General features: G+C 41.8%; 1 protein-coding gene and 1 pseudogene across 1 annotated transcript; both read right to left on the bottom strand.

The window, feature by feature from the left end:
* Nucleotides 1–1,302: 1,302 nt before the first annotated feature.
* Nucleotides 1,303–3,000, bottom strand: LOC113085816 (odorant receptor 131-2-like; annotated as a pseudogene).
* A 2,111-nt stretch (nt 3,001–5,111) lies between these two features.
* On the bottom strand, nt 5,112–6,026 carry LOC113085815 (odorant receptor 131-2-like). The gene has a single exon (XM_026255269.1). The coding sequence runs from the start codon at nt 6,024–6,026 to the stop codon at nt 5,112–5,114; it is 915 nt and encodes a 304-aa protein (XP_026111054.1).
* Between the last annotated feature and the right edge of the window lie 8,639 nt (nt 6,027–14,665).

Raw genomic sequence — 14,665 nt, 5'->3', positions numbered from 1 at the left:
CAGAGCGCTTGCTGAAGACACAAGGCTGATTACCGGCTTCCACGCTCAAGCTTTTATGCTTCCTGGTCTCTGACGTCACCCGCCTATGACGTCTCGCCCCTTTCTTTGGACTGATTATACATGTTATTCAGAGACGTCACGCTGGACGCATTCCCCAAACGTTCTCGACGCAGCTAGAGTTCCTGAAGAGGAACCAAATTCCACATGAGATCGCAAAATGAAGTTATAACAAACACTCACTCAGGGTTTAAAGTGAGTTTTGAGTCAAAGTGTACTAATAATTTCACAAATTGTCTTATGTAGCTTGATGCTAACGTTAGCTCTAATGCAGCTACATAGCAGGTGTGGTTCTTCTTCATAATGCATTTTGTCATAGTCACGTAAGGTCATAAGAAAATGTTTTGTAGTATTTTTATAGTAAGACTTTTGATAATAGTGGGGTAAATGTATACTGGGATTGAAGCAATGTGGTTTGGTAAACCATGAAATACCAGAACAAAGGCTATAATGGCGGAATAAAAACAAAAGAATAATAATAAAAGAATAATGAGGATTTTGTGTCATACCTGGACGATGTGAAGGGCTCGTTTCGTAAGAACAATAGAATAATGAATGGGGCAGTGCTTAACCAAAAATTGTATAATAGTCACCAGGAGTGCTTACAGGGGTCATAAATCTATTTTATTACCCTTTTAATAAACAAATAAATTTATGCATTTAGCAGACGCTTTTATCCATAGCGACTTACAATGCATTCAGGCTAATATTTTTACTTAGCATGTGTTCCCTGGGAATCAAACCAACAACCTTGCACTGCTAACAAAATGCTCTACCACTTGAGCTACAGGAACACTACAAAAAACACTTACACAACACAGCCTTTTATTAGCCTTCTATAAAAACACACAAAATTCACAGTTTGTGAGATTATGTTTTGAAATATCAAAATGAAGCATTAGTAGACTTCTGACTTTAGCTTCATTGTGTTTCTAAAATCATATCCTACTACAATTTTTTTTATACATTTAAAAATGTTTTTAATATTTTTATTTTTGTTTTCATGTTTGAGCTTATATATATTTATTATCATGACAGTCTGAGTAATTCTGGTTCTTGAACAGTACAATTTGAAGTGTCAGCTTTGTGAACATATGTTGTTTATGTATCTAGTAAGAAAAACTGATGAGCAACAACCTTTTTATTTTGGGTATTTCATTTGTGTGTCCATACCGAAATTGGGGAGTGACAGGTAAGGGCTGACAGTAATTACTAATAATGCTTGTCTGATGATGCATTTTTAGCTCACTGCTTGATTGATTCAACTTTCATATTTAATAATCTACATGAAAGAAGTCCTTTTATGTATTTGAAAAATGTTTTATCTCGAACACCGTAAATAAGGGGGCTAAGCAGTCGTGGTAATAAGTTTGTAAGAAGATAATTGAAAAAGCTGATATTTGACCGTAGTGTAGGAACAACATTGGCATAAATCTTGTCTATTACAGGAGTAATATTGGACATCATAGACAGCAGAAGCTGTATTCCATGTAACAGGATGGTGCTTTGGGCCTTATTTGCGGAAGATTTCTCAGTGGAGGCCCTTCTGGCCACAATCAGCACTCGACAATATGTGAATACAAGAATTACCCACACAACAGATGTATAAATCCCATGTGTTCGACTCCTTCTGGTCGTCTTTCTTCAACTCCCTTTCTGTTATTCTGGGCATCCCCCTAACCCCATGCCCTCTAATTGCAATTTTTGGTGTGTCCCCTGAGAACAGGTTTAATAAATATCAAGCTGACCTTGTTGCGTTTTCTGCCCTCATAGCCAAACGACGTATATTGCTACATTGGAAGAGTCCTAATCCCCCTGGCTCAACCTCTTGGTTAAAAGATTTAATGTCTTTTCTTCATTTAGAAAAAATCAAACATACAGTTAGAGGATCTGTGAAACGATTTCATAATACATGGGACCCATTTCTCTCTTATGTTAACTCCCTAACTTCGCTAGACTCTTAAATTTGATCGAATACCTTTTCCTTTTCTGTTTTTTGTTTTTGAGTGTTTTTTGGGTTTTTTTTTTTTATTATTATTGCTTTTTATCTTTATTATTATTATTATTTTTTTTTTATTTTTTTTTTTGTATTTATTTATTTTTTTATTTTTTTTCATCTATGTTCTTTTACATAAAAGATTTACCTCCAGGGAAAAGAAAATGGAAAAATGCCAGACTTCTTATTTACAGTTGACCTGTTTACCGTCTGTAACATGTTTGGAAGTTTGCACAATAAACATATTTATAAAAAAAAATAAAAATAAAAAATAAATCCCATGTGTAATTTTGCTCTGTTCTACATGGTACGGCGTGTTATAAACATTAGTTGAACTACAGAGACCACTTGTTGTAAAAACAGATAAAGGGCGAACAACTAAAAGGAGAATCAAGTCAGCCAGTACAGGTAAAACTCCAACACCCCAAATCAGAGAGATGAGGATGTATGTCCTGCGCACTGTGCAGATCTGATGGTGATGCAGTGGTTTGCAGATGGCAATGTAACGCTCAACAGCCATACCGGCCAAAGTCAGAGGAGTGTTCTTATGAGTAGTTGAGGATATTATTAGAAGTGATACACAGAACGGGAGAGGAACCTTTGGCCATGCATAAGTCATCACAATAAGGCTTACACTGAAAAAAACCAAGAGCATATCATTGAAAACCATGTGAACATACAATATATATCTCATCATCGTCATTGTAGAAAACTGAACTCTTGAAGAATGTGAAAACAAAAATTCCATTGACGCAGTTTACCATGATACCAAGAAGAACAGTTGTGAAAATTTTTGCAAAAGCTTCTGCATTTCTGTCTGCTGTGGTGTACTGAAACATTGTAGAATTCATTGCCCTTTTGCACCGGTATCTGTGACTCCTTTTTCTTAGCTTTTTTGTTGTTTTTGTTTTTCCTCCAAATGATGTCCACAACTTTGTGAAGTCCATCAAGCAGAAGGATGAATATTTTCCATCTGTGTCATCTGATCTGAAGATAAAATAGATACACAGAGTATGTAAGAGTGAGAAGTTATTAGCAACACATGAATTCCAAAATACAGCATTGCAAAAACCTTTTGTAGTGCTTACCTTCTCAAATTGTGTAGTCGATTGATTTGCCTCCAGATGTAAAAATGAACAGGTTTAAATACTTCAGATGAGGAAGAGGAGACGTGGGGAGGGAGAAAGAGAGGCAGGACGCCCCAAGTATGATCACAGGCTGGTAATATCGAGATGGGCATAAAATTATTAAATAACAATTTATTTAAAATATGCAAAAGCTCATGAATGACACTTAAAATGCGCCTTTGTTTTGCAGTGGTGCTAACAAACCACAGTGCTCAAGGGGGCGATAGAGTCACCTTTAATTGTCTGTGCCATTAAACCAGGGGCCTCTTTGATGAAATGTTGCATAGAAACTGTCCAACAATTAATCCATGATCTTTTGTCAGATGTGCATATGTGTGGTTCAATTGTGCATGCATCTCTCTCTTATGTGAAATCTATAAATAATTAGTGATGGGACTATTGATGCGAGGCTCGATGCTCTGACGAATTTTTCAAAGCACTATTGTATGACACACTGTGCCAATGCTTGAAATGACAATAGCATGTGATTGATGATGTTTGAAGCTTCGAATGTCATGCAGGATCGTGACAGCTGGTTTGAAAAACACTTGTGTTTGACTTTACATTGACTTGGTTGTGTGTGTGTGTGTGTGTGTGTGTGTGTGTGTGGTGCACTTATTTGGGATTCAGTAGAATAGATTAGAATAACCTCAACACCAGACAGAAACTGAATGCACATCACATGCACCTCATTTTATCATGTGCTATAGCTGGGGTCTCAGACACCCCTAACAGCTCAACTAAAATATTTTTGCTACTACTCACATCACTTATTAATTATAATCACACACTTGTATATTTTATATTATTGATCAATATGTGAGTCCGTTGACTGGACTACGCATGACAAGAGTTTGCACAGATTGAAAACTTTTCAAACCATCCTCTGGGTTAATGCTAGATGGCATACAGCAAAAACTGCTAGGTTATTGTTGTACAACACACTGTGCAACAATAATTACTATTTTTTCATTATTGTAAAGGTTAGGTTTAGGGTTGGGGTAGGTGTAGATTAAAATAATAATAATAATTATATAAATATATATTACATACAAGAACAGGTTGACTTTCGATTTTGCGATCACTCTGTGTACATTCTTACGAGATCAGATATTTGTCTTTATTTATGACCTGAGATCAGTCAAACTGTTGCCATGGTTTGATTTCCCCAAGTGGGTTAAAGGTTTGAAATATTGCATAAAAATTTAATTTGACTGAAATGCGTGCGTTGAAACATTTTGCATTCTACCTATGAAAAACTTTCATTGGCTTTTACATTAACTCTCCCCTCCTGGTGGAATGCAACAAACAAATGATTACAAATAATTTTAAACTGTTAAAAATTATTTTTGTAATGATGATTTAAAAAAACAATGAAATAAATAATAAGGGTTGTATAGTTAAAACTGCAACCACGGTCATATATTTATGTATTAATGTTACAACTTTAGTTAAATAAACAAGTAATATAACTGACTTACATTTTAGACAAATTATGAATTAAGCAAAGCCACAGCAGCGCAATCGCGCATCTCTGAGCAGCACATAACAGTCTTTCGTTCCTAAATGATTCATCATTTTTGAACAAGTCAATGATTCAGTGAGCCATTTATAAAAATGGTTACTTGCTTCATTTATTGAATGAATCAGCCATTTATATGAATTGGTTGAATCAATGATTCACTCATTAAGACGGTGACTTGTCAACACCTACTAGTGGTTTAATTTCATAAAAGTATCATGCTTTGAATTTTATATTTTATACCCAACCTGCAAAACATAAAGGTTATCTAGACTAAACAACTTCAAACCACACATCAGGAGTTAAAGAAGCCATTTAACAAATATCACATATATACATTCACACCGAATCAAATCCCGATCCATTCAAGTAAGCTTAATGTGAATATTAAACATATTGTGTTCATAGATTAGGTTACTCGTATTATCTGTGTCTTTTTGCAACAAAAATACACTTTCACACGCTCAGCAAATTGTTTATCTCTTAACCCGTAGATCAGTGGGCTTAGTAACCTTGGTAGAATATTTGACAACAAAAACAGAATAAACAGAATGGTTGATCGACTCTGAGGAAAAAGATCTACAAGCACTGTACTGAGGAGTGGGGTGATGTAGGACATCATACACAGTAAAAGCTGACCTCCGTGCAGCAGTATCGTGTTCCGGCCCTTTCTAGCAGACACTCGATCTGCACTCGCAGCGTTTGCTGCAGAAAGAACCTTAAAGTAGGTGACAATCAGTGTAATCCACACAAATAACAAATACACAACATTTGACACAGTATCATTGACTACGTGTTGCCAGGTGTTGCGAATGATCACCATGTGACATAAAACGGCAGTAGAGAAAAAGCTTTCTGTACGAGTTGATAATGTAATGAATATATCACTGAAAGCCGGCACCGCTGACAGAGTCCATATGAACCAGATGAGCATGTATGTCCTGCGAACTGTACATATTTGTGGGTGATGTAGTGGCTTGCAAATCGCGATGTAACGCTCTATTGCCATGCAGGCCAGATTCAGTGGAGAGTTCTTGGTGACTATAACGGAAACAAATAAAACAACACAACAAACTGGGAGACTGAAGGGACCCACAGCATATATCGTGACTTGTAAGCCCACAGAAATGGACAGCATTATCATGTCATTGATTACCAAATGGGTGTATAAAATGTATCTTGGGTCACTATAGAAAACAGAACTTTTGCAGAAGACAAGCACAAATGTCCCATTGATATAGTTGATGATTAGGCCGAAGACTACACTAATAAAGTTCTTGATGAAGGAGTCATAAAACTGATCTTTCTGAATGGTGCTGTTCATTATGATCCAGTGACCTGCAACAGCTGTGGAATTCCAGTGGAAAAATCACATACAGATATAAATAAGTACACTATCATTGGAATAATATGTTGTAGTGTCGCAGCACTCAATGTCAGTATTTCAGTTATCAGTATAAAGTTATACAAGCTCACTTAAGTACTGTATAGTACTGTACTGTATACAATGCATGAGCATTATAAAAACAACATCAATATTAATTAGATAATGCTGAAGCGAAAAGACATTCACGTGTTCCACAAATTTCATGACTCTGAATTCATAAACTGACCTGCCTTATTCCTATGGCCTCTGACCTCAAAGAAATGCATTATAGCCTCTACTGTATTTATCCTTATGATTGTGCAATGGTTGTGCTCTCTGAAGGGCAAACTGAACAACTGAGGATTTGTGCTGAATTAATGAGCTCCTTTAAAATGACGCAAGCTTGATCAAGGTTTACATGACCTAGATGCTTTTTTTTATCATTTGGGCAGTTTAAATTACAAAGTCCTGCAAAGTGGCCTGATAGACTGCATCTAAAACTATTCCAAATGGTAATTTTTCGGGTTTTAATAGTCTATATAGTATATGCAGTTCACTTTTGGGGAACGCCTTTGGCAAGAACAATTCTGAATATCGTGTGCAATCAGTTCAATGGAAGAGCATGATGTCACGGACGGGGTGACGTAGCGACCAGGAAGCTAAAGCCACGTGCCACGCAGCTGGCTTCAGCTTCGCGTCTTTCAGCAAGCGCTCTGTGTGTGCATGTTCATAAGTCTGTCTTGTAAGTCTTATTTACTGTTGTCTGTTCAGTACCAGTAGACTAAAATGCCAAAGTCTAAAGCAAAGACCAGACACGTGAAGGGTGAATCCAAATCGTGCTATAAACTGTGTGTTCCTCCATGCCAGCGCTACATCACGGCTGGAGACACACATGATTTATGCTTGGTTTGCCTGGGGTCGAAGCACGCTGAGTCGGCTCTCGAGGGAGGAGGCACGCAAGCAGGGCGTTCCAGAGTTTCCTCCCTCGTCGCTCTTGTGGGTTATCTGGACGGGAGATACTCACACCACTAGCTAGCTCCTCATACCGCGAGGCTCAAAAGCAGAGCGTCGCCACTCGTGCTCCCCCACGTCGGGACCGAGGGTCTAAATGCTCTGAGTCAGGGGCTCATAGATTAAAATCTGATCTTCGTACTGTTATCGAAGCTAGGAAGTCCTCGACGAAGAGGTCCTGACGCCAGAATCCCAGTGACCTCGAGGGTAGTCCCTACTGGGGTAGAGCGGTGTTCACCTCATTATACGGTGCCCGTCTCTACCCGGTGCCCTCTGGAGGCCGGTCTGCCAACCCTGCCAGTGTTTCAGGGCGCATCGGTCTCCCGCTAGCGTTTCTCCCAGTTATTTCCGCCCGTGAGCGTAGCGGAGCTGGGAAGCTTGCCTCCCCTTCGGGGGTCTCTTACACCAGAGATCAGAGAGACTGATTCCCTTAGTACATTATCGAGCAGCGTGGAAACTACTGCCAAATGTATCTCAATGGGTCCTGCACACAGCAGAAAGAGGCTATTCTATTCAGTTCGGCCATCCACCGCCGAGATTCAATGGGGTTAAACCAACAGTCGTCAGCCCCCAGCAGGCTCTGGTTATGGAACAAGAAGTGAATACCCTATTAAGGAAGGAGGCCATCGAGGTGGTCCCTCCTCTAGACAGGGAATCCGGATTTTACAGCCGGTATTTCATAGTTCCAAAGAAGGATGGGGGGTTGCGTCCGATCTTAGACTTACGTCAATTAAACCTCTCAGTAATGTCACTGAAGTTCAAAATGCTCACTGTCAAACAGGTTGTAGCCCAAATCAGATCCGAGGACTGGTTTGTCACAATAGATCTCAAAGACGCATACTTCCACATATCCATCCTTCCACAACACAGGAAGTTTCTGAGGTTCGCTTTCGGGGGCAAAGCTTATCAATGTCGAGTACTTCCCTTTGGCCTTGCACTCTCACTGTCATGAGTCCGGACCCGGTGTTCCTCCCTCTCACCACCAGAGGGCGACACTTCCCCATCTCCCGGACTCATTCATCATTCACAATACACCTGGTTCACTCGGTACACCTGTTTTGCATCCACTCACTCACTTAGACACACACAGCTGATTCCCATTTGTTCACCTACATATATTCTCCTCTCTCCCACCACTCGTCCTGCCTGGATTAATTGTACTTGTAAATGTTATTCTGTGTTTCTATAGTGTTCCTCGAGTTGTGTGTGGTTTCCCAGTGTTTGTGTTTATGCCAGTTTTGTTTTGCCTTGTTGGCTTTTTTGTTCTTTTTATAATAAAGTGTCTCTTCCCTGCATTTGGACCCAGACCTTGCTCTTTCCACGGCGCCGTCTCTACCGCGCCGTGACACTCACCCCGCACGTTCACAAAATGTGTAGTTGCAGCTCGTGTACCCCTCCGTATGCAGGGCATCCGCATTCTAAATTATATCTAGCTCAATCAGAGCAGATGGCTGTTCGACATCGAGGTGTCGTTCTCGCCCATATGGGGGAGCTGGGTTTGAGACTGAAGGCCAAGAAGAGTGTACTTTCTCCAGTTCAGAGAACCACCTATCTAGGCGTAGTATGGGATTCGACCACAATGCAGGCACGTATGTCTCCTGCTCGGATCGAGTCGATCCTCACATCAGTCAAGAGAGTCAGAGAAGGCCAGTCACTCACTGTCAAGCAGTTTCAGAGACTGTTAGGGCTCATGGCAGCTGCGTCCAACGTGATACCTTTTGGCCTCCTGCACATGAGGCCCCTACAGTGGTGGCTCAAGACCAAGGGGTTTTCCCCGAGGGGAAATCCTTTCCGAACTATTCAGGTCACGCGGCGATGCCTTCGTGCCTTAGACATATGGAAGAAACCTTGGTTCTTGAATCAGGGCTCGGTGTTGGGAGCTCTTGGTCGCCGTGTAATGCTAGCGACAGATGCGTCCCTCACCGGTTGGGGTGCGGTCATTAGTAGCCACCCTGCCCGCGGTCTGTGGAGCGGTCGCCATCTGACATGGCACATCAATTGTATAGAAATGCTAGCAGTATATCGAGCTTTGAAATATTTCCTCCCAGACCTGAGAGGCTGTCCTGTGTCAGTGTGCACCGACAACACAGTGGTAGTCTCTTATATCAATCACCAGGGGGGTCTGCGTTCACGCATCTTGTACAAGCTGGTATACCAGATCCTCCTGTGGTCTCAGGGCAAACTCCTCTCGTTAAGAGCAGTATATATTCCTGGGAGATTGAATGTGGGAGCAGACATGCTGTCGAGACAGGGGCCGAGCCCCGGGGACTGGATGCTTCACCCCAAGGTGGTGAAGCAGATATGGCAAATATTTGGCAAAGCTCAGGTGGACCTCTTCATGACTCGAGAGACATCGCAATGTCCCCTCTGGTTCTCTCTAGTTCACCCAGCTCCACTGGGACTAGATGCCATGGCACAGACTTGGCGGAGGCTTCATCTGTACGCCTTTCCCCCCATCGCTCTGCTCCCGGAAGTTCTGGCGAGAGTACACCGGGACGGGGTCCGTCTGTTGTTAGTAGCCCCATTCTGGCCGGGCCGAGTATGGTTCGCAGATCTGATTTCTGTAAGCAGCTGGTCTCTCAACCGAGGTTGTTGAGACCCTACTCTAATCCAGAGCTCCCTCTACGAGGAAACTGTACACCCTGAAGTGGAAACTCTTCACTTCATGGTGCAGAGATCGCCCCCTTGACCCTGTTAACTACCCAGTTGGTACAGTTCTGGAGCTAGGCTCTCTGCGGGGTTAACCCACTCCACCTTAAAGGTGTACGTGGCGGCCATAGCTGCTTACCACGTCCCTTTCAATGATCAGTCACTGGGTAGACACCCCCTAGTTACACGTTTCCTCCAAGGTGCACTGAGGCTGAGACCTCCAGTACGGTCCCGTATTCCCCCATGGGACTTAGTTGTGGTGTTAGAGGCTCTCTGCAAAGCTCCATTCGAGCCAATTCAAGACATTTCAGACAGACATCTGACACTTAAGACTGCCCTATTACTGGCTATTACTTCTCTAGAAGTTGGAGTTGGAGATCTCCAGGCCCTCTCGGTGGCCCCTAACTATCTAGACTTTGCCCCTGGTATGGCCAAAGCATTCTTATACCCTCGAGCGGGTTATGTTCCTAAAGTTCCCTCTGTCACACCACAACCTGTCGTACTGCAGGCCTTCTGTCCTCCTCCCTTTCGGGAGCCAGACCAGGAAAAGCTAAACTGTATGTGTCCAGTGCGAGCATTGGACGCATACATCCACAGAGCTGCCCTGTGGAGAAAGTCTGACCAATTGCTTGTTTGCTACGGTCCTCCTAAAAAGGGTTCTCCTGCCTCTAAGCAGACCCTTAGTCGTTGGATAGTCGAGGCTATCAACGTCTCCTATGAGTCCTCTGGTCTTCCCCTTCCTTTGGGCAGAAAGGCTCACTCTACGCGGAGTATGGCTGCCTCTAAGGCCTTTCTAGCAGGTGTGTCCCTCTTGGACATCTGCAACGCTGCGGGGTGGTCCACGCCCTCTACATTCGCCAGATTTTACAATCTCGATATGAGAGCCTCTCCTGGCTCTTCTGTCCTCTCGCCATAGCTCTGCTCTCCGGACACACACTAAGGAGGGGTTTGGTAGTCTGGCAGCGTTGGCACATTATTCCCCAAAAGCGCTTGACGCAGCTCAAGTTCACGTCGAGGGAACGAGATGCTGCGTCGCAGAGCCTTACTCCCGGCACCACTGCCGGCGCTTGCTTCCCTACTCGAAGCTGTAGCCAGCTGCGTGGCACGCGCAGGGCTTTTTTATTTCCAGTTACAGCAACTATAAAATTTTCTCACACACATACATTTTAAATTACATTTTTTACTTTTTTAAAACAAATTTAACTACCCTATCTTATATATTATTATAAAATCTTTATATATAGTTTTGATAGTGTTTATTAATTTAGCAGCGTGAAGGGCTTCTTTTAACACAGGTCTTTCATTTTTAAATGCACAATTATATTTCGTTCTTGTGAATCATATTCAAACAATTTCTTCAAATGTCATGTTGCCTGTTAAAATGAAATTTTTTGAAAATTACATTTGACTGAAATGCGTGTTGAAACATTTTGCATTCTACCTATGATAAAACTTTCATTGGCTTTTACATTAACTCTCCCCTCCTGGTGGAATGCAACAAACAAATAATTACAAATAATTTTAAACTGTTAAAAATTATTTTTGTAATGATGATTTAAAAAACAATGAAATAAATAATAAGGGTTGTATAGTTAAAACTGCAACCACGGTCATATATTTATGTATTAATGTTACAACTTTAGTTAAATAAACAAGTAATATAACTGACTTACATTTTAGACACATTATGAATTAAGCAAAGCCACAGCAGCGCAATCGCGCATCTCTGAGCAGCACACAACAGTCTTTCGTTCCTAAATGATTCATCATTTTTGAACAAGTCAATGATTCAGTGAGCCATTTATAAAAATGGTTACTTGCTTCATTTATTGAATGAATCAGCCATTTATATGAATTGGTTGAATCAATGATTCACTCATTAAGATGGTGACTTGTCAACACCTACTAGTGGTTTAATTTCATAAAAGTATCATTACATTTTTCCAACATTTCCTATTTGTATGTCAAAAAAGTAAAACATTAATCTAATAACATTATTTATGCATTTTCAATTTTGAATAAATTAATTTATGGAACCTATCTTCATTAAACAGTCTGAGTAAATACATCTAAATGGCACAGTTTCTGTGTTTCCTCTGCAGTGGACAGATGGAGTTTGTTGATACTGATTTCATTCGAATAGTAAAAACCATATAGTGTCTTATTATTCTAACGTAATTGTATTGATCAAATGTAATAATTCAGTGTAAATGGAGACGTACATTTAATCAGTTTAGGAAAATATTGTAGTTCATAAAGTTAAAATGTGTGACAGCAATAAATTTAAAATATAAAATATATAAATTCAAATATAAAAAAATACCAAAAATGAAAATTATGCCATTAATAACTCACCCTTATGCTGTTCCAAACATGTAAGTACTCCTTTTATCTTCGGAAGTTTAAGATATTTTAGATTTAGTCCGAGAGCTCTCTGTCCCTCCATTGAAGCTGTGTGTACGGTATACTGTCCATGTCCAGAAAGGTAAGAAAAACATCATCAAAGTAGTCCATGTGACATCAGAGGGTCCGTTGGAATTTTTTGAAGCATCGAAAATACATTTTGGTCCAAAAATAGCAAAAACGACGACTTTATTCAGCAATGTCTTCTCTTCCGTGTCTGTGTGAGAGAGAGTTTAATCAAAGCAGCTGGATTTCCGGTTCGCAAACGAATCATTCAGTTCACCAAATCGAACTGAATCGTTTTAAACAATTCACATCTCTAATACGCATTAATGCACAAATGACTTAAGATGTTAACTTTTTTAATGTGGCTGACACTCCCTCTGAGTTCAAACAAACCAATATCCCGAAGTAATTCATGTACTCAAACAATACATTGACTGTACTGCTGTGATGAACACCGAGCCGAGCCAGATAACGAACAATAGACTGACTCGTTCACGAGTGAAGAACCGTTTCTGTCAGACGTGTCCGATTCGTGAACCGAGGAGCTGATGATACTGCGCATGTGTGATTCAGCGTGAAGCAGACCGACACACAGAGCGTCTGAACTGAACTGATTCTTTTAGTGATTGATTCTGAACTGATTCTGTGCTAGTGTTATGGTGCAGGTAAGCCGAAGGCTTGAATCAAGGGCAATCATCGCCAATGACGCCATTACGTCGAGCGAAAAAGAACTGGTGAACCGTTTTCTTCAACCGGTTTATTGAATCGAACTGTCCGAAAGAACTACTGGTGATCCGAACACCGATGCAACCTGTTCTTCACTCGTGAACGAGTCAGTCTATTGTTCGTTATCTGGCTCGGCTCGGTGTTCATCACAGCAGTTCAGTCAATGTACTGTTTGAGTACATGAATTACTCCGGGATATTGGTTTGTTTGAACTCAGAGGGAGTGTCAGCCACATTAAAAAAGTTAACAGCTTAAGTCATTTGTGGATAATGCGTATTAGAGATGCGAACCGTTTAAAACGATTCAGTTTGATTTGGTGAACTGAATGATTCGTTCTCGAACCGGAAATCCAGCTGCTTTGATTTGAACTCTCTCTCACACAGACACGGAAGAGAAGACAATGCTGAATAAAGTCGTCGTTTTTGCTATTTTTGGACCAAAATGTATTTTCGATGCTTCAAAAAATTCCACCGGACCCTCTGATGTCACATGGACTACTTTGATGATGTTTTTTTCTCTCCTTTCTCTGTCCTTTTCTTTCTCTCACCTTTTTGCTTCGTCACTTCCTGTTTGCAGTTTGCTGTTGACGGCTGTGCTGCGTTTGAGCTCCGTCACTATATTCTTTTCATTGACTATTTTTAACTTAAAAATCAATTTTATACATCATTGTTTCCGTTTATATAACGCGTAAATATATCCTCTATTGTATTCTACAACAAAAACAATCAGAGCGCCTCGCTATCACTAGTTTTATTTTGATCTCCCGGATCCGCTATTAGCTTTTAGCCAGTTAGCATCAGCAAGCGTGTTTGCTGCTAACTGCGCTTACATTGCTAATACTCTATTCTCACACATTACCACTGCTGTACTCACTGTTACTTGCTTTAATGGCGGATGAATGTCTCCACTCTGTGCAGCTCGAGCTCGAGGCCGTGGGGAAGCAGATTCGCGACCTGGAACAGAGGCAGGCCAAGCTGAGAGAGCGGAGAGCCGCGCTGGAATCATCCCGGGCCGACGCTCACAAGTCCGGGGTAAGTATACAGCGTGCTGTTAACAGTCCCACCACAGTCTACTCCGTGTGTTTCTCTGCGCAGGCCCGGTGCACCCAGGACGCGATCTTCCCAGATGTCCTTCACTGCGACGCCGGGACACCACGGACCCTGGGTGCATCCACAGCGGAGGACGCGAGCCGGGTCCCGGGCGACTGCTTCTCCCCCTCCTGCCTTCGAGCTCTCCATCCAGAACCGCTTCGCTCCCCTCCGCGAGACAGGACGCGACGCTGTGATCATCGGAGACTCCATCGTCCGACACGTAAGTTGCTACGTTAGCCGAAGGTAAAGTGCACACTCATTGTTTGCCTGGTGCTCGTGTTCTCGATGTTTCTGCGCAGATACCCGCGATCCTGAAGGACGGCGGAGAGCCCCAGAGCGGTCGTGCTTCACGCCGGGGTTAACGGCACCACGCTGCGGCAGACAGAGACGCTGAAGAGGGACTTCAGGAGCCTGATCGAGACGGTTCGCAGCACGACGCCGCGCGGCGACGATCGTCGTGTCAGGACCACTGCCCACGTATCGACGAGGACACGAAAGGTTCAGTAGACTTTTTGCTTTAAATGAATGGTTGTTGTCATGGTGTAAAGAACAGAACTGCTATTTGTTAATAACTGGAATCTTTTCTGGGAGCGTCCTAGACTGTTTCGCGCTGATGGATTACAACCCCAGCAGAGTCGGAGCGGAGCTGCTCTCTGACAACATTTCCAGGACACTTCGCTCCATGTGACTAGTAAGACAATTCTCAAATAA

Source organism: Carassius auratus, unplaced genomic scaffold, assembly GCF_003368295.1.
Source record: "Carassius auratus strain Wakin unplaced genomic scaffold, ASM336829v1 scaf_tig00042328, whole genome shotgun sequence".
In the NCBI taxonomy this organism is placed as follows: domain Eukaryota; kingdom Metazoa; phylum Chordata; class Actinopteri; order Cypriniformes; family Cyprinidae; genus Carassius; species Carassius auratus.
Note: the sequence above shows the minus strand (reverse complement) of the source record. Positions and strands in the feature narration are given on the sequence as shown.